At 43.4% G+C, this 23,704-nt stretch overlaps 1 protein-coding gene across 5 annotated transcripts in view; it reads right to left on the bottom strand.

The window, feature by feature from the left end:
• Nucleotides 1-7,400: 7,400 nt before the first annotated feature.
• The window catches only part of LOC137641577 (transmembrane protein 53-B-like), a 70,952-nt gene continuing 54,648 nt past the window's right edge, over nt 7,401-23,704 (bottom strand). For all 5 annotated transcript variants that reach the window (XM_068374276.1, XM_068374280.1, XM_068374279.1 and 2 more), the window contains 2 exons: nt 14,178-14,355; nt 7,401-7,881 (listed from right to left, as the gene is read on the bottom strand). In XM_068374276.1, coding sequence (XP_068230377.1) covers nt 7,744-7,881; nt 14,178-14,355 — 316 coding nt within the window. In that variant the 3' untranslated portion in view covers nt 7,401-7,743. The remainder of the gene's footprint in view (nt 7,882-14,177; nt 14,356-23,704) is intronic.

The raw sequence follows: 23,704 nt of genomic DNA, 5'->3' as shown, positions 1-23,704 counted from the left end.
GAAGAAGAAGAGTCTCCCTCCTACCGGTAGCATCTCACTTTGAGTGCTGGGTGGAGGATTTACCTCCTTGGCCACGTCCACCCTTGTTGCCCCTACCTCTGGAGGGGCGTCTGGAGGAACCTCGAAAGGAACCTCGAGACTTCGGCCGAAAGGTCGTAGACTGCCTTTCAAACACTGGGGTGAACACTGGTGACTGAGTTGCCAGTGTTTGGGGTACCAGTTGGAAAGTGGTGGGTGATTGTGCCACCGTCTGGGACACCGTGGCCACAGGAAGCTGTTGCTGTTGCTTAGGTTGAGAGGGCACTTTAGGTCGATTTGGTCTATTCTTCGTCTGGGGACCCTCGTCAGCTGAAGATTTTCTTTTAAAGGACAAGCCCCATTTAGAAAGAAGGTTTCTGTTTTCAGTGGCCGGCTTTGTCCACGACCTCTTTGACCACTTCACTTGGGAAGAGGTCTTTTCCCCAGATGTTAGAAGCTATCAGCTTCCTTGGTTCGTGTCTCACCGCAGCCGAGGCGAACACGAACTCTCTGCAAGACCTTCGGGCTTTAATAAAGTTATACAGGTCTTTTGTTACTGTCGCCAGATGGGCTTTGGCAAAGACCATGTACATGTCCGGGGTATCTGGAATGCTTGCCATTGTCTCCAGACCAGTCTGGAGAGACAAGGAAGCAGCAAGACATTCTTTCGTCTCCTGTTCCCTACGCAGGAGAAAGTCCGACAGCTTAGGGAGGTCTTCGCCGAACTGTCGTCCGGCAATATCTGCCTCCAGCTTCCCAACTGTGAAGGTGTTGTGTACATCCTTCCAGTCCGCATCGTCTGATGGGAAGGCAAGGGAGAAGGGTCTACACTCCTCCAGTGTAGGGCACGGTTTCCCTGCCTCAACTGCCTTTAAGGCTGCCTTGAGCCCTTTGTCCATAAAGGGAAAGGCACGTTTAGGATCAGCAATGAAGGACGGGTGCTTCTTGCTGAGAGCCGGCGCCTTAGAGCTAGTAAAGGCCCTCTCTTTTAAGGTGGTGGTATATAAGGCCTGAGCCTTAGAGAGTTCAAGGACAATAGTTTCCTTCGGCTCTGTTTCCTCTTTGGATGCAGGTTCCATCCTGAGACGGACATAGCAATCCGGGTAGGCCCCTTTGCTGGGCCAGAACTCAATTTCCTCCACCAGGACAGTGCCCAGTTTTTCTGAGAGGAAGATCCTCCCCCCCGACATGGGCATGTGCTCTGCGTACCTCCAGGGGTTAACGTCAGAGAAGGCGGGGAGATCTTTAACGTTTAGCCTCTTTGGGGCCAAACGTGTCGCAACTAGTTGATGCATCTTAGTCCGAAGAGAGGCCTCCTTCTCGGACGATTTCTTTTGGATGTCCTGCACCATGGACAGCAACGAGTGCAACGTACTCGTGATCGAATCTAGTTGGGGTGCAGTGGAGGAGGTCGAAGGCACCGGCTCATTCACTGTGGCCGATGATACCGAAATCGTTTCGGCTTTCTTGGTTTCTGTCTCGGGTGGAACGTCATCCGCCTGATCCAATTCCTCCACTAGGAGATTGTTCTTGGTCTCCTCTGAGACAACTGACATGTTGTCTTCTAGCTGGATGCTCTCTAAGGCATCCGAAACTTCAGATTCTATCGGAATCTGAACCAGGGGAATCTCAGGTTGAGCCTGGGGAATAACTGCATCCGAAGATGCCCTAGGGAAAAGACAAGCCCTCATCTTTTCGTTAGGAAGGTATGGGCCAGAAATGTTCTTCTGGAAACCTCTAACCCATTTACGCAGCATTTCCCTTGCTGCGTCCCTTGACTCGGTGGACTTTTGATCATCAAAAGCCTCTCTTACCAGTTTTTCAAAAACGGTACATACCTGTGGGTCCCAGTACATGAAAGCCCCCTTGGTGACTGCGCAGCGAGCATGGGCCCTGCACATGTCGTGGCCGCAGAAGTTCCTACTGCGGACCCTGCAAAAACTATTCCCGCACTCGGGATGCTCCTCCTGTAAAGAAAGGAAAAGTCTATAAGTATTCGGTGAAATTCTCAAATTTCAGCATACATATAATATTTTATATTAGCTTGGATAAGGTAAGCTATAAATAGGAAAGACACCTACATGTGTCTCCTGTCCAGCCAATTGTTATGACCTCCTCCAATATTGAAAGTAGAATTCTTAAGAATTTTTAGAGGAAGATGATATCCTTTGATATAAAGTGTTTCTTAACACAATCTTCCAGTTTCAATATTGGGGAATAAGGACAATAATGGATCATAACCATTATAGGAAGAGAGAATCACTCTCTTAAATGTGATGGTCTCACAATAGGCTGCCCAAGAAGTACCTTGTAGGTTGGAAAAACTTTGGGCTACAGCACTGACTGTTTGGTAACAAGTTGCCAGTCCTGTCAGGCCTGCCGGCACCTTCCGGCGTCTGCCGGGCAAGCCGGCACATGCCGGCCTATTCTGGGCTATTGAAGGCAATTATTGTCTTCATAAAATTGTGTGATAGACCGCCGGCAACGGCTCTGCCGGCTGCTGGTGGTTCTGCCGGCCGGCGGCGGCGGCTCTGCCGGCCGGCAGCCGAGGATCCTTCCATCAAGGGGACCCGGCGGCAGTCGGCGGCAGATGACCAGGTATGGGTGGCCGGCAACTCAGTAGCCGGCAGTCGGTCCCTGAATGTTCATTGTCTTTGGGTTGTCGGTCAAATATGTTCCCAACAAGCGGCGGCAGGGCAACTGCCGGCCGGCAGACAATGGACATGGCCCAGTACGAAAGTGAGAGAGAAAGAGAGGATGGAGGAAGGCAAGGGCTCAGCCTTGCCGGCCTGCATCCAGAATGAGGGCTCAAGTGGAAGGGGGAATTAAATTCGGGCTTCCATCCAACCATATCCCAGTCATAAGGGCTATGGAAGGCAGTCCAAGGGAGGACTGAAGAACACTCTAAAGAATATGAGGGTACCCGCCGGCAGACGGCCTAGCCGGCGGCAGACGGGGAACCTCAGGCCAGTCCTACAAGAACCCTTAGGGTCAATGTAGAACGACGGCCAGGAGGGTATTGGATCATTCAACACGAAAGAGATAGAGGGGAGGGGATAGGTGTCCTACAGGTAAGGTAATGCCCGAAGGCACTACCTAACCTAAAGGATTCTGGTCTCATGGAGTAACCTCAGGTAGGAGAAATCATTTCCCCAGGTTGGGTTAGTCAAGGGAGAAGATGTCCGTAGGACACCATCTCACAGGAGAGCAGAATCTCGTGCCAGAGACCCTAGGCAGTGAAGAAATCATTTCTTTGGTCTAGGGTCTAGGGAGGTCTAGCCTCCTGTAAGAGCAGCTTAACCTGACATGGAAAATCATTTCACCAAGACAGGAAGATGCCTAACACAGACTGATACTCTGATGTCCCGTTCTAAACTCAAAACCGACTCAGTGGTTAGGAGAAAGAAAACGGAACTTCTCAGTAAAACTTTGCCAGAACTCTGTTCATAGCAAAGAAAACTGAGAATAGCCTAGGCTAATCAGAGGGAAGGGGGATTGCTCTTAAATCTCCTAGGAGATTAGTATCGACTTGAAAGGTATAGGAGGTGTCAGTTTCCCCTTTAAAGACAATACAAGAGCAATGGGGACATGTATGAAAGTATACTAAAGCCCCTAGGCTAGTAGCCTAGGAGCATTGAGAATCGTTCACCGAAACTCTCTGTATACTATCTTGGAAGAGGAAAGCATAATTAAGTAATATCATAAATGTGTAAAATATTGCCTGTGCTTCGATAAAACTTTACCAGGAAGGTTATATCATGCATAAAGTGTGTAGGTGCCTAGGCTAGGAAGCCTAGCACTCATAAGGCTCGAAATAATTAGCCAAATCCATGACAACAATGACATAATATAAGAATCCCTAGCTAAATTTATAAATAGCTAAAGTTATTAAAGCGTATAATGCCGGGAAAGGGTTGTTCTGGCTAACTAAATGTACAGAAAGAACGACCGCGTTAGTGAAATAGTGGCCTTATCCAGAGACAAAGACCATATTTAGTTCCTAGACACAGGAGAACTGAACTTTTTTCCTGATCCTACCTTTCTGGCCAAGAATGAGCTATCCACTAAGAGGTGGGGTCCTTGGAGAATCTGCCCACTGAAGGAAGATGTCTCTGTATGCCCAGTAGTGTGTCTAAAAGTCTATCTTCGAAGAACTTCAGACTTCAAGAGAGGACAGCTCTTCAGAGGCGAAACTTCAGGATCAAACCTATCCTTAAGACAACTGAGAGCGAAGCTCACCTACTTAATTCGCAGAGCGGATTCTGAGAGCACACCCGCAGGTCACTATCCAAGAAAAGTTGCTTCCTTGTTGAATTTCTTTCAACGCATGGACTTTGAGAGACTGCGCTCATATACTGGGTAGAGATCATCCAGTCTTTTCTATAAACACTATGCGAAGCAAGTACACGAAATAAAACACTTTGTGGTGGCGGTGGGTAATGTCATAAAACCCGTTGTCTAGTACTGCGATGAACAGTGGACTGTTTTTTGGGACCTAACAGTGTATCGGGTGAATAGGTACTCGTACCTTCTAGTGCAAATCGTTACAATGATTAATAGACTGTTTTATACAGGTGCATAATCTGACCAATAACACCAGTGCCGTGTGGATGTTTGCACCACAGTGTTCACGCATATCCAAAATCTGAGCAAGTCAGACAGATTTTGGTTTCACATCTACAACGAGTGGCATTATTCCAATAATGAAAATTACATATATTCTTCCTTTACAGGTCAATATATGAACCCGGATGTGATTGATTGCTGGATCAGATTCTTATTTTTGCAACCACATTTAATAATGTAATTGCAAAATAAATACAAAAATTTATATGCGTCTTAATTTTTACTCCTCAGTTGCTTTTAAATAAAGCATGCTAGAGTTTTATTTTTATCCTTATAGATAAAAATTACTTGAGCCAAGTACAGATTTCTAAGGTAACCAAAGGTAACCTCTAAAACGTTTCCCTTTTGTTCCTACAGAAATACAAACCTTGAATCCTTACTGTTGAAGTCAACACTTTCCCTGCAGGGGGCAGGAAGCACTAAGCCTGTTCCATGCTTAGTGGAAATGACAGTTAACTGGAATTTCATATATAGGTCTAGGAGACCAGGTAAGAAATCCATTCAAGGTAAAAGGCACACACACACAAACCCAGAGATATAGTACTTTCAAGTAATTTCTCTGGTATGCTTCCATCAGGACGACATGGCCGAGCCAAAAAACGGATTTTGAGCAAAGCGAAAAATCTATTGTTGGGTGAGAGTTCCATGTCGTCCTGATGGACCCACTGTTTTGCTGACCCCACCCGAAACTACTCTATCTGCGTCTATTCTTGCTTAAAGACAAGTACTGTACTGTACTGTAAAAGGAATGGCGGCCGGAAGTAGTATGGATAGGAGGTCCACCGGGGTACCTAGAACGGCACCTCTTTTCTTTCGCCACTCTTCCCCCTTACATCAAAGAGTTAAATTTATTCGGGGTGAAAATTGCTATGTGTTGTATATATAAAAAATACGTCCCTGATCCCTAGCGATATCCTAGGTTGGATACTCGCGCCAGGAGTTAGAATCCTGGAGACCTTCGGTTTATTTCTCTGGGAGTATCACTGTAGCAAATATCCCTTAGAAAGGCTACCTAAAGGAACCTTCCATCAGGACGACATGGCACTCTCACCCAAAAATAGATTTTTCGCTTTGCTCAAAATCCGTTTTAGTTCCTTCTGTTCCTAAACCCAAACCTAAACTTATAAAGTGTTAACAGAACAGTTGCCTTGTGTGACTCAAAACAGCCGAGGAAAGTACAGTAATTTGAGTCCAGGGGAATTACAGAGAAAGAAGTAAACGGTCATACCAAGTTGAAAATACCACTTCTCGTCTAGTTAGCGAGTTAGGCAACGTTTGGTCTGGTCAGTATTTGGATGGGAGACTACCTGGGAACATCAGACGCTGTTGGCAATTAAATAGTTCTTTTTGCTTTATAGCTTGGATATTGATATGATAAGTCAAGCTCGTTTACCAGCCAAGTTAATGATCAACCTGATCAACTTTTTTATTGTTATTCTCAAAGGCCAGCGAGCCTTCTCTTGTGGGTGGTAAGTTTGACTTGCCTTCCCGGATGTTTGAACTAACCTAACATCAGTAGTCAGGTCTAGTTACTGTACTTAGTGCTCCTTCAGTAAGGGTTTTAAATGTTCACTGCACCTTACAGAGTAGAGTTCCTCCCGTTTGAGTCTCAATTTCTTAATTGACTTTATTCCTTCTGCAGCTTAACCCTTGCATTACCCCAAATACCAAGTTGAGTAGCTGGATCTTTATATCTCACCTCTTGCTAAAATAGCTGCTAAGGATGTGGTTTAAAAAAAGTTGGGTTTCCTTTAGCTTTATTATTGAATTTATTTATTAATCTTATAGGCATTTAAGAATACAATCTGGAACAAAGTTATAGCCTTAGTTTTAATGATTTGGTACCAGACCATTAAAACAAGAATTGAATCTGGTATATACTGTAATTGGGTATTTTTTAGGATTTTAAAATTCTTATCTTTTTTCTTCATGACCCACCTCCATCAGAATATGAGAGTCAGTAATATGAACTTCAGAGGAGGTTCATAGAAATGAATGGAATTTTAAAAAGATTTACTTTTACAACAACAATGTTTATATACAGTACATGCCTACCCTCCTCCCCCCCCCCAGACTAATGATTTCAAGAGGCTAGGATATTAGTTGTGACTTAGGAGATTTATTAAAGGAAGCAAGGCCAAGCCTTATCATGAGGTGCTTTTAGTCACCAGATATCACCTTGATGGGCAGGTGTGGCCTATTGAAGGGATGGATGGGAAGTATTTAGTTTTTTTGAGGCTGACATTGCTGTTGAGTCCACTTTGGGGACAAAGCATTATGAAAAACAATTGAGGATAGAAATAACAAATTTTATTAAAATTAAATTCTTAGAAATAATTTGCATTCTTTGCATAAAAGGTTAATCTCTAGGGAAATCTAAAAATACCATTCACATTTACCATATATACAGGTACGCCCAGTTACAAAAATACAGTAGGTTAATTATTGAACAAGAGCAATAGCCATTTCTGTTATATAGTTTGGGTTGAAACACTGCAGTGAAGGGAAGATTTGGAAAAGTAAAGTTCCTATTCTGCAAAAACCTATATTGGTTTTAAGAGTCTAATGTTTTTATAAACAAGTAATTGACACATATAGCAATTAAATCAGCGTTTGGATTTCACTCTAAACATATGATTTCTTTTATAACAAACAGCTTTTAGATAGAACTAGTAATAATGAAGATATAGCATACTAACTCTCAAATTTAGGAAAAAATCCAAATCATTGCTATGCAGGCCAAAAAAACAAATAAGCAAGGAATAATATTTACTAACAAAACATTACAGAATAGATCCATAGATCAAAAGTATCAAAAGTCTTAAAATGCAGAAGGTGAGTTTCCTATGGAAATTTTATTAAAAGGATAACGCGAAAAATCCTGTTACAAATGATTACATACGAATACTGACTGTAAATCATCAAAATGGCCCCTTGTATTTCTTTGCCAAACTTAATGCATACAAACCAGGTGACTCAAAGGTGTTGGTAAAGGTTTGAAATAGCTAGCAAGAAATGATACTATGTCATTACTTCATAAAATATCTCTTATATACTCTTCAACAAACTCAAAATGGTTTCCCCATTAACTTCGTCTATTCACAATGAAGCCGCCCGTCTTGCTGACTCAAGCAGCCTGATCCTCTCGAGGAATGCAATCACATGATCTTCATATTCCTTCTGGTACATTCGGTAATGGCTGACATGTCTCGACTTATCCCAGCACTTCACAAATACCTATCAATGGTAAACTTATGTGAGTACATACAGTAGAACCATTAAACAATCTTAAAAAAAAATAACATTATAACTATTTAAATAATCACCCATCATTTATTGTGCCATAAGTTTTGAAAGCACAAATTTGGTTGATAATGTAAAAAATTAGAGGATTAGTGGACTAGCCCTCAAATATATTTGAAACTACTAATTGAGTTGGAAGAGGAGAGTTCTCCGTCAACCTCAAATTACCTCAGGGAAAATTTCTGGTGGTTGAATCCTGGATAGGATTTTTATGGGGTATTTTGTTACAGTACACTATTCATCTTATTTCAGAGAGGATATTTAAAACTATCTTAATTGTTTAACACTATCCACCTTTCAGTTAATTTGGGCATCACCACAAAGAATGTTGAGTCAAATGAATTTTTAAGATAAAATTTACAATTTACAATACACATTTAGTATTTCCCTACTAAAGGACTACAACCTATACAAAACCAAACTAGGACTAGCCAATAAAATTTCTTTTAAAGAAATCAAGGTAGAGTACTGCCATATTCACCCTAAAATGTCTTAATGCCACAGAGAGATTATTTTCTTTACCTTAAGTGCCCTCTGTTTTAGACAAAGACATTTAAAGGGTCTTGACCTATCTTGAGTTCTGATATTCCAGCTAGCTGACGAAGCAGGAGCCATTATCGGATTCATAGCTAGTCTAGGTTCACTGACAGTAGCCATAGAGGCCTAAGCAAAGAGGCCAAATTGCCCCCTGTTCAAGACATACCCCAAAACTTTTTTGTTCCGTAACTGGAATACAAACCTATGCTATTTATAGGGGTATTACTTTGGGCAAAGCTGGGAGAACAAGCCATTAGAAATTAGTGAAGGGCAACCACCCATACCATTAGTTAGTGGGTGGTGGGAGTACCAGCTACCCCTCTCACACACACCTGTGATTGTACTTAACTTTGCTTTTGGTAAGGATGGAGAATGGTTATTACCGCTCTTCCTCCTCACCTTTTGGACTGCCATTGATAATTCTTTTTTGCTTTTTCTTTCAGTTTGTGTGTGTTTGCGCCTTCCTGGCAGCCATGCGTACCTGCCCTGGTCACGTTACATTTAGTCACTTTACATTTATGTCCGCCAAGGATACTGATCCCCACTGTTTGTGTCTGGCTTGCAGGGGCAGCGGTATGATGAGAATAACAAGTGTAAGGAGTGTCGTTACCTCAGTCAGAGGTCTCTCGCAGGAAAGTGTCTTTGCCAGACTTTTTCCGACCCTCCCTCATAGAAGAAGTCCCGCAAAATGGCAGTATAATGGCCTCAAAACCTGTGGAGGTTTCAATCTTTTCCTCTACAGGTGGGCATCAGAAGGTTCCCCCCTCAAAACCTTCGGTGCTGGAGACCTTTTTCCCCTCCTCCTAAGAGAGAGTCCAAGGACTCAAAAATGCTACTAAAATCTTCTTTGAGGATTTCTAGACCCACTGAGGACATCAAACCATCTTCTAGCCGCTTCAACATTGACCACGACCACCCACCCCAAAATGCCTCATGGGTGGATGACAATGACCAAGCTACCAGTCCTTCAGAAGTTTAGCAGAGGGAGTCAGGACATGCCTTTTGGCAAGTTCTGGCTCGTATGAGGACCCTCAATGGGTTAGCAGACCCGGTGATGGCTCTTCAGGAGGGCAAAGACACGGTCCTAGACCGTGTCTTTGGTATTCAGAAGCCACCTAAGTCCAGTGCAGCTTTGCCCTGGTCTCAGGGTCTGAAGAGTGCCCGGCATAAGGTTGCTGCCCAGCTCTCGGACTTCTCTGCATCACTTCGATCAGGCTCATCCTCAAACCTCCTCCCACCCCCCTGGGTGTCCAGCAGAGGAGAGATTATGAGGTCCTTGATGAGCCCCTCCCTGCTCTTCCTCTTCACCATTCCCTAGATGAACTAATGAAGGGGATCTCTCTGGAGAGACTTTCTGGTCTTCAAGTCTCTCTCTCGGTTGCAGAGATCCTTAACCAGGATAGGCGATCCCCAGCTTGTCCACCAGTGGGAGGATATCTACATCGCTGTTGGAAGAGGTGGATGCAGCTTAAAGCTGAACCCTGGACAATCTCCGTGATTCGTTGAGGTTATTGTTCATTCCCTAGATGAACTAAGGAAGGGCATCTCTCTGGAGAGACTTTCTGGTCTTCAAGTCTCTCTCTCGGTTGCAGAGATCCTTAACCAGTATAGGCGATCCCCAGCTTGTCCACCAGTGGGAGGATATCTACATCGCAGTTGGAAGAGGTGGATGCAGCTTAGGGCTGAACCCTGGACAATCTCCGTGATTCGTTCAGGTTATCTTTCATTTCATCTCTACCTCCACTGATCAAGAATCCAGTGTCAAGGAGCTCCTTTGCGATGGGATCCACAGAAGGGCTGGCCTGAAGTCCAAACCATGTTGGAGAAGGGTGCTCTCCAAGAGGTCCACGACAACTCCCCAGGCTTCTTCAATCGACTTTTGTGAAAAAGGCATCTGGAGGCTGGAGACCAGTCATCGATTTCTCGGCTCTGAAAAAGGTTGTCAAACAAATTTTGATCTGCATAGACACGGGAGATACGGTCAGATAAGCGGTAAGACCACAGGCCTTCATGTGCACACTGGACCTTAAAGGATGCACACTTCTAGATTCCAATCCATTCGTCTTCGAGGAAATATCTCAGATTCAGTCTAGACAACAAGAAATACCAGTTCAAGGTGCCGTACTTCGGTCTTTCCACATCCCAGTTCTTCCGAGTGTTCGCCCTTGTGCCATCTTGGGCTCACAGGTTCGGCATACGTCTCCTTCGTTATCTGGACGACTGGCTAATCCTAGTAGACTCGATGGCAACCCTTCTCCACCACCGAGACAAATTTCTGGGGATCATGGTAAACCTCAAGACTTGATCCCTGCTTCCCACTCTACAACTGGTATACCTGGGAATGATTAGACACACCAATCTGCACAAAGCCTTCTTATCAGATAGCAGGGTAGTGAGACTTAGGAAGGTCGCAAGACCATTCCTCAGACGAGAACTCCCAGTCCAGAGGTGGTTATATCTCCTCAGGCATCGATCATTTCTGGCCAGTCTAGTTCCCAATGGCCGCCTCAGGATACGATGGCGACTAAAGTCCAACTGGAATCAAGCTTCGATTCCCCAGACATTCTGATCCCCATGGGACCAGAGGAACGGACAGACCTTGAATGGTGGGTGGCAGACGAGAATCTGCTAAAGGGCCTAGACACCTTCTTGTCCTTCCTCCAGACATGCTCTTCTCAAATGCATCAAAAGAGGGGGGGGGGGGGCATGCTGCATATCACACAACCTCAGGCCTTTGATCGGAGTTCAAAAAGTACCAATACATAAATCTCTTCGAGATGAAGGCTGTCTTCTTGGCCCTTCAATAGTTCCATCAGTTCCTGGCGGGCCACTTAGTGATGGTGATGAGCGACAACACTACAGTAGTGGCTTACATCAACAAGCAAGGCGGTACTTTTTTGCAGCCCCTATCGCATCTTGCAGTAGAAATACTGAGATGGGCAGAATTCCACTTGGCGTTCCCATCATCTTGCTTCGTACCCATACAAGGAATGTGCTCGCTGACAACCTGAGCAGATTTACTCAGGTAGTGGGTTCCGAGTTGTCTCTTGATTATCTAGTAGTCAACAAAGTCTTGACTTTATGGGGTTCCCAATGGTGGATCTCTTTGCAACATCCCTGACTTTCAGGCTCCCGTTGTACTGCTCCCCAGTCCAGGACCCCAAGGCTCTCTGGCAAAATGCATTCCAACACAGGTGGGGAAAACATCAACGTTTACGTAGAGTTTCCCCCGTTCTGTCTGATGAGAAGAGTACTTAACAAGGCAAGAACATCGGTCAATCTTTCAATGATCCTCATAGCTCTACTATGACATCACGCAGAGAGGTTCCCAGACCTCCTGCAACTCCTGTCGAAGCTTTCAAGAGAACTTCCTCTGCAACACGATCTGCTCAGACGACCACACGTCGATATCTACCACAAAGCTGCATTTTCGCTACTACTTCACGCCTGGAGACTATTCAGTATCTCACTCAGAGAGGATTGCAAAAAGGATGTCTGGACATCTGCGAAGATCGTCAGCCTCAGTCTACCAGGCGAAGTGGAATGTCATCTGTGGTTGTTGTGGTGGAAGGGGTATCTCTCCACTCAATGCCACTATTCCAGCAATAGCAGAGTTCTTCGTGTATCTGTGGGAGGAAATGCTTCTCTCAGTTTTGGCAGTAAAAGGCTATTGCTCAGCCTTGAGTTTTGCCTTTAAACTGAAAGTTGTAGACATTTCTTCACTTGAAATTTTCCTCCTCAAATGGAGTTATGAACTTACCAGTCCTCAGTCAGAAGTGAGACCTCCACCTTGGAATGTAGTTCAGGTTCTTCGGTCCCTGAAGGGTCCTCTCTACAAACCATTATTCTAGGCAACAAATTGCCATCTCACATTGAAGACAGTGTTCCTACTCGCTTTGGCCAAAAGAGTCAGCAAACTTCACGGTTACCTGTATGACACTGCTCATTCAAGGGTATTGAGAGAGGTAAGCGTCAGCTCTGCCCCTGAGTATATAGCTAAGACTCAAAATCTAAGGGTAGCAGATCCTAGATTCAATTCCTTCCAGATTACGAGTCTCAGTTCTGTAACGGATGACCCAGATCATCTGTTTCTATGTCCAAGAAGGAGTTTGAGGCTATACCTCAAAAGAACAGCAGCAGGTCATCCCCGAGTACCATCGCTTTTCGTCAGCACAGGGAAGATTAAGAAGAGTATCACTAAGAACACCATTTCTGCTTGGATTTGCAAGGTCATTGACTGAGCATTAAATGCAGATCCTCCTCCAACACGTCAACCCAGACCTCATGACATCGGGCATTGCTACATCCCTGGCCTTCAGACGGAACTACTCTGTGGTGCAGGTTCTACAAGCAGGCGTGTGGAAGAGTCAGACAACCTTCACCACCCACTACCTGCAAGACATAACCCACAGGAGACTCGATACGTTTTCTATTGGTCTTGTGGTGGCTGCACAACAGCTGGTTTAATACCTCAAACTCCTTAATGGACAAGTAGCAGGAGATTGAGGGTATTGGTTACCCAGTTTTAGTCGGAGTGAATAAAAAGGAATGACTAGCTCTCTTCTTTTTTTCATCCGCCCCACTCTTGGGGAAATCTGCATCCAGGGTCCTCTGCACAGCTGACCTCAACCACTGTAGATAAACCATTGCTCTTTTGTGTAATCTAGTATTGTGTCAATACTGATGTGTCCCCATACCCTGGCAAGGTAGTATTGGGAATGTCTTGGTGACTCGGACGATTTCTATGACTCGGAAGAATTCTCTCCTTGACAGTCACATTGCTAGTATCTCAACACACAGCTTGTGTAGGCCGCAGACCATGCCCAGCAAGGGTTTAGCGAGGTGTTAGGGTTTCCTCTTTATTGTGCTAACACACATGAAGAGGAATCCCCAGGTAAAGCCAAAAAGCCAGATTGGCAGGGACATTCACCCTCCTAATGGGTGAGTCAACCCCCTATAAATAGCATAGGTTTATATTCCAAGTGACAAATTTGGAAGCAATTTGTATTTTCTTAACGATACAAACCTGTAGCTATTTATACAGATTTGTCCGCCAACCCAGTCCCCCATTGAAGTCCTACCTCCAAGCAAAGTGAAACACAATCACAGGTGTGCGAATGAGAGCGATAGCTACTCCCCCCCTTCCCCCGCTAACTAGCGGTACGGTATGGATGGTTAACCCTCGCTAATTTCTAATGGCTCGTCCTTTCAGCTTCGTCGAAAGTAATACTCCTATAAATAGCTACAGGTTTGTATTGTTAGAAAAAATACTTATTACAGTGTACTTCCAAATTTGTTATGTTAATCTAATGTGATCTAGCAGAGAACTAAATGATGAAAGCGTAAAGATTCCTGTCTTTTGTACCTATACGGTATCACCAACTTATTTAAATTAGAGTTTGTGTTCTCTCTTGTTAATCATTAAGCTAAAGAAAGCACTAACTGTTTCAATAGCTCTGTAATCTAACATACAGTATCATCACTTGATAAAAGCTAATACTGTCTAAAATTTAAATTTTCATTACTGGATAACCCCTGATGAGCAATCTACAAAGGAAAACTTCTATAATCCTTCTTAACCTAATGAGAAGATAGCAATTTCCTTCTATTAGCAAGAGGCTATACCTGTGTCCACAGCCCTCCTTTTGAAATGATCATTTAAAGGAGCCAAGATGGAATACATAGTTACTCACCTCATGGCCGTTGCCTTCCCATTTGTTATACACTTTAGCGACCATCTTTGGTGTTGCCACTGGATCATTTTCAGAGATGAAGAAAAGTCCTGGTGCTCCTACATAATTCTGGTGCATTTTGGCACTTGCTCTCTCATAATGTATCGTAGATGTATTGTAGCGAACCTTCAAGTACCACCTGCAAAATAAAAATGATAATGTAATGATGAGGATAACAATAAAAAATCCTATCATGTAAAAATGCACATTATATTCCAGCATTCTGTTGACACTAAAAAGTATTAGTTACTTAGTATTCCATGATTTTGCTAACTTGTAAAATTCTATGTGTGCCTAACTAGGCTATTCCTTGCATAAGAAATATAAAAAAAATAATGATAATAATAAATAAATACTGTACTGTAAATTCACTAAATTTTTAAATACAAAAATAATATTGTATATGTGAATAAGGTAAATAAATATGTAAGGTATTTGTAATGAGAATATGTTTTGGACAGGTAATATGATTAAAACTCTCTTAACAGAACTTTGTGGATTTTTTAAAAACTCTCCTTAAGAGTTTTGTAGATTTAAAGTTATCTAATGAAATTAATTTTCCCATATAGAACTGTGTGAATTTTCATTTTATCCAATGATAAATCTTTAAGAAGCTGTACTTTTGAAATTAGTTATGTTAATGAATCTCTCAGCATTCCCCAGCCTAATAGTGATGCATGTTAAGTGCTATAGGAGAGTATTAAACTAATTCCTTCACTGCAAACTCTTTTGCTCTTTGTCATCTCCTTCTCTTTCTCTCCAACATGACAAATTTGAAAGTAATTTGTATTTTTCCTAACGATATAAACCTGTAGCTATTTATCGGGGTATTATTTTCGGCGAAGCTGAAAGACGAGCCATTAGACTTTTAGCGAGGGTTAACAACCCATACCGCTGGTTATCGGGGGATGGGGGGTAGTAGCTACCCCTCCCACTCACACACCTGTGACTGTAACTCACTTTGCTTGGAAGTATAAGTCGATTGAGCATGAAGAGTCTGCTGAACAAGACGAATCTCCCTGACGAGACAAGTCTGTTAGGCACAACGAGTCATGCTGGTGAGGCGAGTCTTATGGCCTGTTCCCGAAGATCAAGGCCTGCTCTGAAGGGCAATGATGGAGAATGGGCAAATCCAATTCATGTGGGAAGAATCGCCCCAAAGGAGAGACCAACCAGGAAAAGGAAAATTCTCTCGTAGATGGAAAAGGCGGCTCCTGATTGCTGCCGCTGTCGATGATCATTCCAGCAAGCAGGAAGATTGTTGCATAGTGGTTGTTGGAGGAACTACTCTGTTAGAAATGGCATTGATGAATCCTTCTCTTCGCTGCAAGAATCCTCTGAAGGGGAGACCAATGGGAGAAGGAAATTTTTTCCGCAGACGGAAAGGACACGATCAACATCTGCTGCCGTAGTTGATGATTCTCCCCACAACGTAAAGGAGAGTTCCATCACCTTTAAAAGGTGATCTTCTTGGTCACACTCTGTTTCCAATCGACGAGTACTAGCCCAAGTTCAAAGAAGACATCAGGTGTTGTACGAGAAATGAGCCGGAGCTCAAAACTGAGTTCCCCTCAAAGGGGGGGTGGTACCTCTTGCCTACAGGAAGGTTGCCTCATCTCTGAGAAGTTTAAGAGGCGGTCCTGTTCGGACTCATGAAGAAGGTCTCTAATCCGCACGGCTTTGGTGTGACACTCATGGTTCTCACACGTAGTTATTAAGATAGTGTCTTCCACGGGTGTAGAGGCTGCTCTGAGCTCACAAAAAACCTTCTCAATGGGAGAGAGGTCGAAGGAGCCATCTAGGGACTCCTTCCTGAGTGGAGCTTCCTTTGGGACTGCTGGTTGTGGAGCAACTGGGCAAAGAGGAGTAGGCACAGTGATGCTTAGCCTCCACGTGGACGTCCTGACAGGGGTCAGCTTGATTCTGGATGACACCACCTCATCAGAAACTCCTCTTTTTCCTATTCAGGGGAGAGGAAGAAACCAAAGTCTCTTTGCGGGAGGGAACAGTGGATTTTCGCTTTGGGTCAGCCGACAGCAAGGAAGACTCCTCCAGGTGGATCCTAGGAGTCTCTGAAGGGTGAACAGGGGGAAAACCTCTTGTGAAGGCTTGAGTAACGGCCCTTACCAGGCCTCCAAACCAAGGCTCCTGACCTATCACAGTGCTATCAGAGAGATCCCCTGAAAGGAATGAAGAAGGAGGGTTTCCACAAGGAAGTCTTACCCACTGTCAAAGATGACCCAGCTGGGGCTGCATGTGTTGAAGTCTCCCTATGAAGGAACGGTAAAGGTGGAAGAAGTAATGCCTTTCTCTGCTCTCCCCAGCGAACACGATGTCCTGCGCTTGCGGGGAGGAGAACGAAGCAAAGGAAAACAGCGAGGAGGAGACTGTCTTTGCTCCAGAGCGCTTGGAGGCTCGTGAAGGAGAAGGCTTGTTAAGCCTCTCTTCATGCGAACGACGCCGTTCCCTAGAACGGTGAATTTTTCTGGCGAACATTGACGATGGTCGGGGGCTGGTTCCTGAGGTTGCTGTGCAATTGGAGTGTGATTACTAGTGGTTGCCTGACGACAAGCTGCTGATAGGGACTGTCGGTAGCCTGATGATCGTTTAGGCGATCAGCGTGTTGGCAAACAGTGAGCAGTGAGAGTCTAATGTAGTTTGCCTTCTGATATCTTGGGAGATCAGCGAGTTGCTGGCAAGCAAAGGCTCCTGGCAAGCTATCGGCAATTGATGAGTCGCCAGAGATGAATGGTGAACCCTACGTGAGCGGTGAACTACAGGAGAAGTTCATGAACGGCTAACCATTGGTGAACGGCGAACACAGCATGCTGACAAGTTGCTGAGGGACGAGCGACCGGGTGGCTGGAACCATCTGGAGAGCAACGAACTGGAGTTCTTTGACAAGCAGATGGAGAGGAGAGTTGGTCTGACGAACGCTGTGAGGCTGGTGAACAATGAGACCGAGGAGAGTTTGTTGACACAGGCGAAGGTCGTAAGAAACCCCATGGGGTTGTGCCTCCTGATGTAGGGGAAGGAACAGATTTAAGAGATCTGCCTCCTTCTGTAGTAGGAATGAACTAAAGGTGAAGAATGTACATTCATGAGGGATGAACGTCCGCGACCTGACAATTGGCAATCGGTGAGCTGGAAATCGGCGATTGGAGAAAGACAAGCTAGCAATAGGCAAGCTGGTGATCGGCAAGCCGCCAATTGGTGATCAGCAATCGGCAAGCTGGAGATCGACGATTGGCAAGCTGACGATTGGCAATCGGCAGCATTACCCCAGTCATTGATGGCAGGTTAGGAAACCCGGAGATTCATTGGGCAATGGCGAACTACAAACAGCAGTTTGATGGCGATAGGTCAAAGAAGGGCGTTGGAGAGGCGAACGCCGTAAGGCTGGTGAACGGCGAGTCCGAAGAGAGTCCAGTGAGACAGGTGAGAGTTGGGAACCAGAGGGTGACCGGCAAAACTGACGAGACTCGTCCGGCTGACATCTTAACGAAGGCAAAGGCTGAAGAGTGGGTGAACGGTGAGGTCCTTGTCCTTCCTCCAAAGGGAATCGTTCATCAGATGTCGACGACGAGCCAAACAGACACATCTTTGTTAAAGGTGAAAGAGCGTGTCTGAGGCGAAGAAGACTACGACTCAGCGAGCTCGCCAATGACAATCCTCCGCAAGGAAGACAGCTGAGCTGGATGATCTCTTCAAGGTCTACAAAAGTGTCTCTATGGGTGGTTTCTCGCGAATGAGAGAGGTGATCATCCGCTGGAGAGATTTGCCTCGGACTTTACTCCGCCTCCGCCGGAAGAGTCGGCTCAACATAGGGGTGAGCATAGTCTTTGGTGAAGAAACTGCAACAGCCGATGAGATGTAGCTGTCAGCAAATCTCCCCACAAGTGGGAAGGTTGCAGGACAGAGAAGATGAAGGGAAGTTTCCCTCGGAAGGGAGAATAGCCCAACACCTGAGGAGGATAACTCTCCCTCGGTAGGGGAAGTAGTCCAACCCCTGGAGGCGGACTCCCGGGCAGCGCTCTTTGCTTCCCATCAATAAGCCTTGTTCAAGTTGAAAGTCTGCATCGAGCACTACCTGAGAAAACGTAGCTGAAGCTAGTTCCTTGAGGTTAGCATGCTGATCAGGAGCTGCCCCAAGTGCAGGAAAACAGAAAAGTGACGTCGCAGTGACAACAGGTTCCACAGGAACGAACATCCTTGCTCTTCTACGTTGGCTCTCTTAGCCAAACGATAAAGTACTGCATTGCTACCTGAGGAAAAGTTAAAACATTATGCAAGAAAAAACTGGCTTGGGAGAGGCAAAATCCGTGGACGGGAAATGTGTCCCCCGAGAGAACGAACACAAATTAAGGACTGCGCACTCCCTTCCCCGGCCGAATCGACGGGAGAAGGAGAGCGGCTGCATAAAAATTATAACAAAACAAGAATTACAATTAACTCATTCAGCCGACAAAACAAACTACTCGGGAGAACCACTTAACCTTCTGGCAGAAAGGGGATTCCCCGAAGGAGAGCGGACAAGCTAAGGTCATGCGTGCCCTCTGCCGGCAAGAAAGGCCATATGACCATCGATCCCGAGAAGGAGAGCGGAGTCGAAGCTGAAAAGTTAAATTACAAACAGTTACTATTTTACTTAATTAATGAAGAAAACCATTCGGAAGCGCAACCTAACCCGCGAACGGGAAAGGTGTTCCCCCCACAGAGGATCTGTGTAAAGTGAGCGGCGTTGTCAATGAGAAAAAGCAAGACTGAAGTCAAGCTCTATGAAGGCCGCATGCAGATTCTCTCTAAGAACACATAGGGGGGAGGCGGACATTAACATCCAAACGGAGGAGTATCCAAACGATGACGACTTCCCTGCGTCGGCGGCTGAATCACTTGCAACGCCACCCGTCTACTGAATGTCCGTTGTCTAAGGGAGGAAGGTCGCTTGCCTTGAGAACCTGCCACACTATGCTGTCACACAAATGGCAACAATCATTGTAAAGAAAGCTTAAAATATATATAAAAACATTAAGAATGTTTATACTGAATAAAAGAAAAAACATAAGATTAAAAAGTTAAAAGGCTAGTCAGTTGAAGACGTCTCTCTCCCCGAGCCAAAAGTAAATTGAGTTACAGTCACAGGTGTGTGAGTGAGAGGGGTAGCTACTACCCCCCACCCCACAACCCCCTGCTAACTAGTGGTACAGGTGGTTAACCCTTGCTAAAAGTCTAATGGCTCATCTTTGGTTTGTATTCCAGTTACAAAATGTTATTCATCCACCTTACCTATCTTTCCTTAACGCTAAGTCTTGCCTACGAGTATAATACAAGAATGAAAATTTTTTTCCAGTCTTCAGATAGTTACAGTATATTTCACTATAGCAAGGAATTCTAACTGACCTTATGATAATTTGAATTTTGACTCAAGTGGATTGGTTAAACTTCTATTTGATATATACAAAAAAAATTATATGCAAAATTATCTCAAATTTTTTTACATATGATTTCCAGCATTTTAGAAATATAATTTCAATCATAAGGACTAAATCTGAAATTTTATCAGTGCTAAATATTAAATTCTAATGTTTTTTTTTCTTTACTTACCTGATGTTCATATTGCTTTATACTCGAAGCTTAGCTTATACCAACACTAACCCCCCCCCCCCTTCCCTTCAAGAGGTGTCTGCCAATGTGACATCTGGTGACTAATGGCAGTCAATGGTATGAGAAGACTGTGGGCATATATATGAACATCTTGTGAGTACAGGATAGATATAAATTCTATTATTAAAATTTCATTTCCCTGAACCTCCCTGATGTTTATATTGTTGACTCACATACTCTGATGGAGGTAGATCTTTAGGGAGAGATAAGAAATTTAAAGTCTTGAAATAATAATCCTTTATACATTAGACTTACCACTTAGTCTATTGCCTCAATACCAAACCTTAACAACTAAAATATTACCACTAGAGTGTTATTGGATCCTTTGACTGGATAGATAGTACTCCACTAGATTTTTCTTTAGTTACAGCTCATTTTTCTTTTGCCTACACATGCACTGAATAGTCTGGCCTATTCTTTACAGATTCTCCTCTTTCCTCATACACATGAAAATACGAAAATACTAAGATAACTAAAAAATTCTTCTTTAGTCAAGGGGTTAACTACTGTACTGTAACTGTTCAATGGCTACTTTCCACTTGGTAAGCTATACTTTAGTTATGGTAAGCAGCTCTTCTAGGAGAAGGATACTTCAAAATCAAACCAATGTTGTGTATTCCTGGGTAGAGCCATTGCTTCTGTACCAATATCTTCCACTGTATTGGGTTAGTGTACTCTTGAGGGTACACTCAGACACACTAATCTATCTGTTTCCATATTTCCTTTCCTCACTGGGCCACTTTCCCGGTTGGAGCCCTTGGGCTTATAGCATCCTGCTTTTCCAACTACGGTTATACCTTGGTAGTAATAATAATAATAATATAATTTGATGCTCCAGGCTGTGTCTACGTATCTTCATTACATATTACTTAGTCTATATACTCTGTCCAACACCTTGCATCCCAAAATAGGGAACCAAAAGACCCCAGACCAATTAATTGTCTCATTGAAAAAATAAAAGAAAACCAAACTTTCATTAAACCACATCTGCAGCTATTAGTGCACCTAAAGCCCAGCAATCTCAAGAGAATCAGGATTCTCTAAGATAATGTTCAGTAAATACATATTTGGTACACAACTAAGCTGCAGTTAGAAACGTTTCCAAAATAAGTTTCCTAAAAAATATTTGGCGATGTAGCAGCACTTCTAATATCATGCACTCTTACTTTCAAGTCGTTCATAGGACTCGGTTGTAATTCCTTTTGAGTTTCTGTGACCAATATTTCAACAAGAAACGATATAGCATTTTTGGACAAAGGGCAATTTAAAAGCCTAATCCAACATCAGATGCGTAACATTACCCCTCATGTCTGCAATTTTGACCAAATAATACTTAACAACCCCTCTCAGACAAATATCTATCCTCTGATGGACTTGTTACTTCCTTTTCCAAAAAGGAAATTAGAAACAAAAATTGTGGCAAACCTATTGTCCAGAAATCATTCTTGGCTCTGAAAGTTCAAAAAGAGTTTGCAATTCACGAATGCATTTAGCCGTTGCTAATGCCAAAAGACAATAGAGTTTAGCCATGAGATCTTTAACCAAACGCTTTTCTAGAAGTTAAAAATCTGAACCTTTTAAAATGTGTAATACTACATCTAATTCTAAAAAATTCCTCTTTACTGCAGTAGTTTTACAATAATAAAGGACCTAAATACATCTGCCTGAACAAGATAAATGCAATCCAAAATGTTTGAGTACAGTATTAAGCATGGATCTATATTAATAGCTGGAATGAACAGCTTTTGATAAAAAAAAAAAGGATAAGAAAAAAATTAACAGTTATTACCTAAACTATTCCTAGTTGCTGACATGTTTCTGTACTTGCACCAATCAAAATATACTTTCCATTAACTTTGATAAAACTTATTAGTACTGTACTGTCTCTTTGAACCTAAAACAGACAGTCTAGACATTGTTGAAAACCCTTTGTCTCTGAGTAAACAGTGGATAGTCTCCATGCAGTTAGATGTAGTACATATGGGTTTGCATGGAACTCTCTTGAAAGAGGTTGTATGAGAAAATTGGCTTTGCACGGAAACCTTCTCAGACAGTCCGACAACAAGGGACCAGCTACGGTATACAGAACTGGCGAAAAAAAGTCCAATATCTTGTTAGAGATGTTGCAAAAGTCTACACTTTGCTGTCCCCACCAATGTCAAATCTAGACATTCTTGAAGAAGCAAAGTTTATACATTCGGAAGAATATGGTTTCCTCTGCTTAATTGATCTGCTAAGATGTTCAATACTCCTGATATAAAGCGAGAAAGAAGGACTATCCATAATATATTTGTTCAACTCGGTAGCACTTCTACTATCCGGAACAGGAGATTCCGAACTGGTTCCGAATATAAACTAATGTCATTGTGTTGTATGAAAACACTGCTACGCACTTTCCTAGTACCGACAATTCTTTAACCTGAAGAGTCCAACACATCTAGAAGTTCCAGGCAGTTGATATGAAGCACTGACATTTCCATTGTCCATTTCCCTGACTGATGGAGAAAATCAAGTGGTGACTGCTCCCCACCCTTCCTGTGCAACGTCTATGAACTGAGAATGATCTGAAATATTTACCTCCATAAAAGATTCCTTGGGATAACCAAAGTGGATTGTCCTACCAACTTAGGGGTCAAAGTTAATTCTTCATTACTGGAATAGTGATTGTGTCCAGATCAAAATCCCGTTCCAATTTTGATTGAGATGACATTATAATGCTCTTATCTTTGGGCAACCATTTAGCACAAAGTTCTCTAAGGAAGCCATGGCCTCTACCAGCCTTATCCACATCTTAAATTTTCCCAATATCTTTAGAAAAGACTGAATCCTCTTTTTCAACAGAGAAACCTTTAAAGAAACTGTTGCTATTATCATCCCCAAATAAAGAATCTTGAAATGGGACCAGAAAAGTTCTCCAAATTTATCAGGATTCCCATCCTTTGAAGTAACATAAGTGCCTTAACTTGTTGAATCTGAATCCTTTAAAACAAAATGTTGAAAAAAAAGCCAGTTGTCCAGGTGTAAAAGAAACCATCCTGATGCTCAGAAACCTTACTCACTTTGAGATAGAAGCCATCATCCTAGTGAAAACTTGTGGAGCTGTCCTCAGACCGAAGCACAGGAACTTGAATTGGCCAACTCTTGAATCGCCTACAAAACAAAGGAATTTCTTCAAGTCTACATGAAGAGGGATGTGAAAGTAAGCATTTGTTGCGTCTACTGAAAACATCCAATCTCCCTTCCTTATAACCCCCAGCACTATGGAGGGCATTTCCATGGAAATCTTGGTTAGACCTGTAAACTTGTTGAGATTTGAGACACCTAGTACTGGTCTCCAATCTCCCAAAGCTTTGGAAACTAGGAATAACCTTTTATAAAACCCTGGAGATGGATTCAAACCATCTTCTACAGCATTTTTCTCTAGAAGTTTACTAATCTCTAACTTCAAAACCTGGGCTTTTGCCGAATAAGATAGATAGCTTGGGAACGGTATTGGTTTCTTTGACAAGAAAGTATAGGAGAGCAGAGGTACTAACAGTATTCAGTACCCAGCCAGCATCCATAGATCTGGGTGGAGGCTTTCCCAAACCTGATGAAAGTGGTACAGTGTTTCTCCTACAAGTTAGAAAAGACCGTCATAGTGATCTCCTATAAGGTCTGTGAATCCTGACGTAGTTTTGGCCAGTATGTCTACTAGAGCAGAATTCAAATGGCCTGCCACTGTTACAAAACATAGCCCTTGGAACTGGCACATGAAGAGACTTATTAAAAACTGGATTATAGGTAGAAACAGGGGTCCTTCTAGAAAAAGACCTCAAAGCATC

This window comes from Palaemon carinicauda, chromosome 5, assembly GCF_036898095.1.
Source record: "Palaemon carinicauda isolate YSFRI2023 chromosome 5, ASM3689809v2, whole genome shotgun sequence".
NCBI lineage: Eukaryota > Metazoa > Arthropoda > Malacostraca > Decapoda > Palaemonidae > Palaemon > Palaemon carinicauda.
The sequence above is the reverse complement of the archived record's forward strand: the minus strand, read 5'-3'. Positions and strand labels throughout refer to the sequence as shown.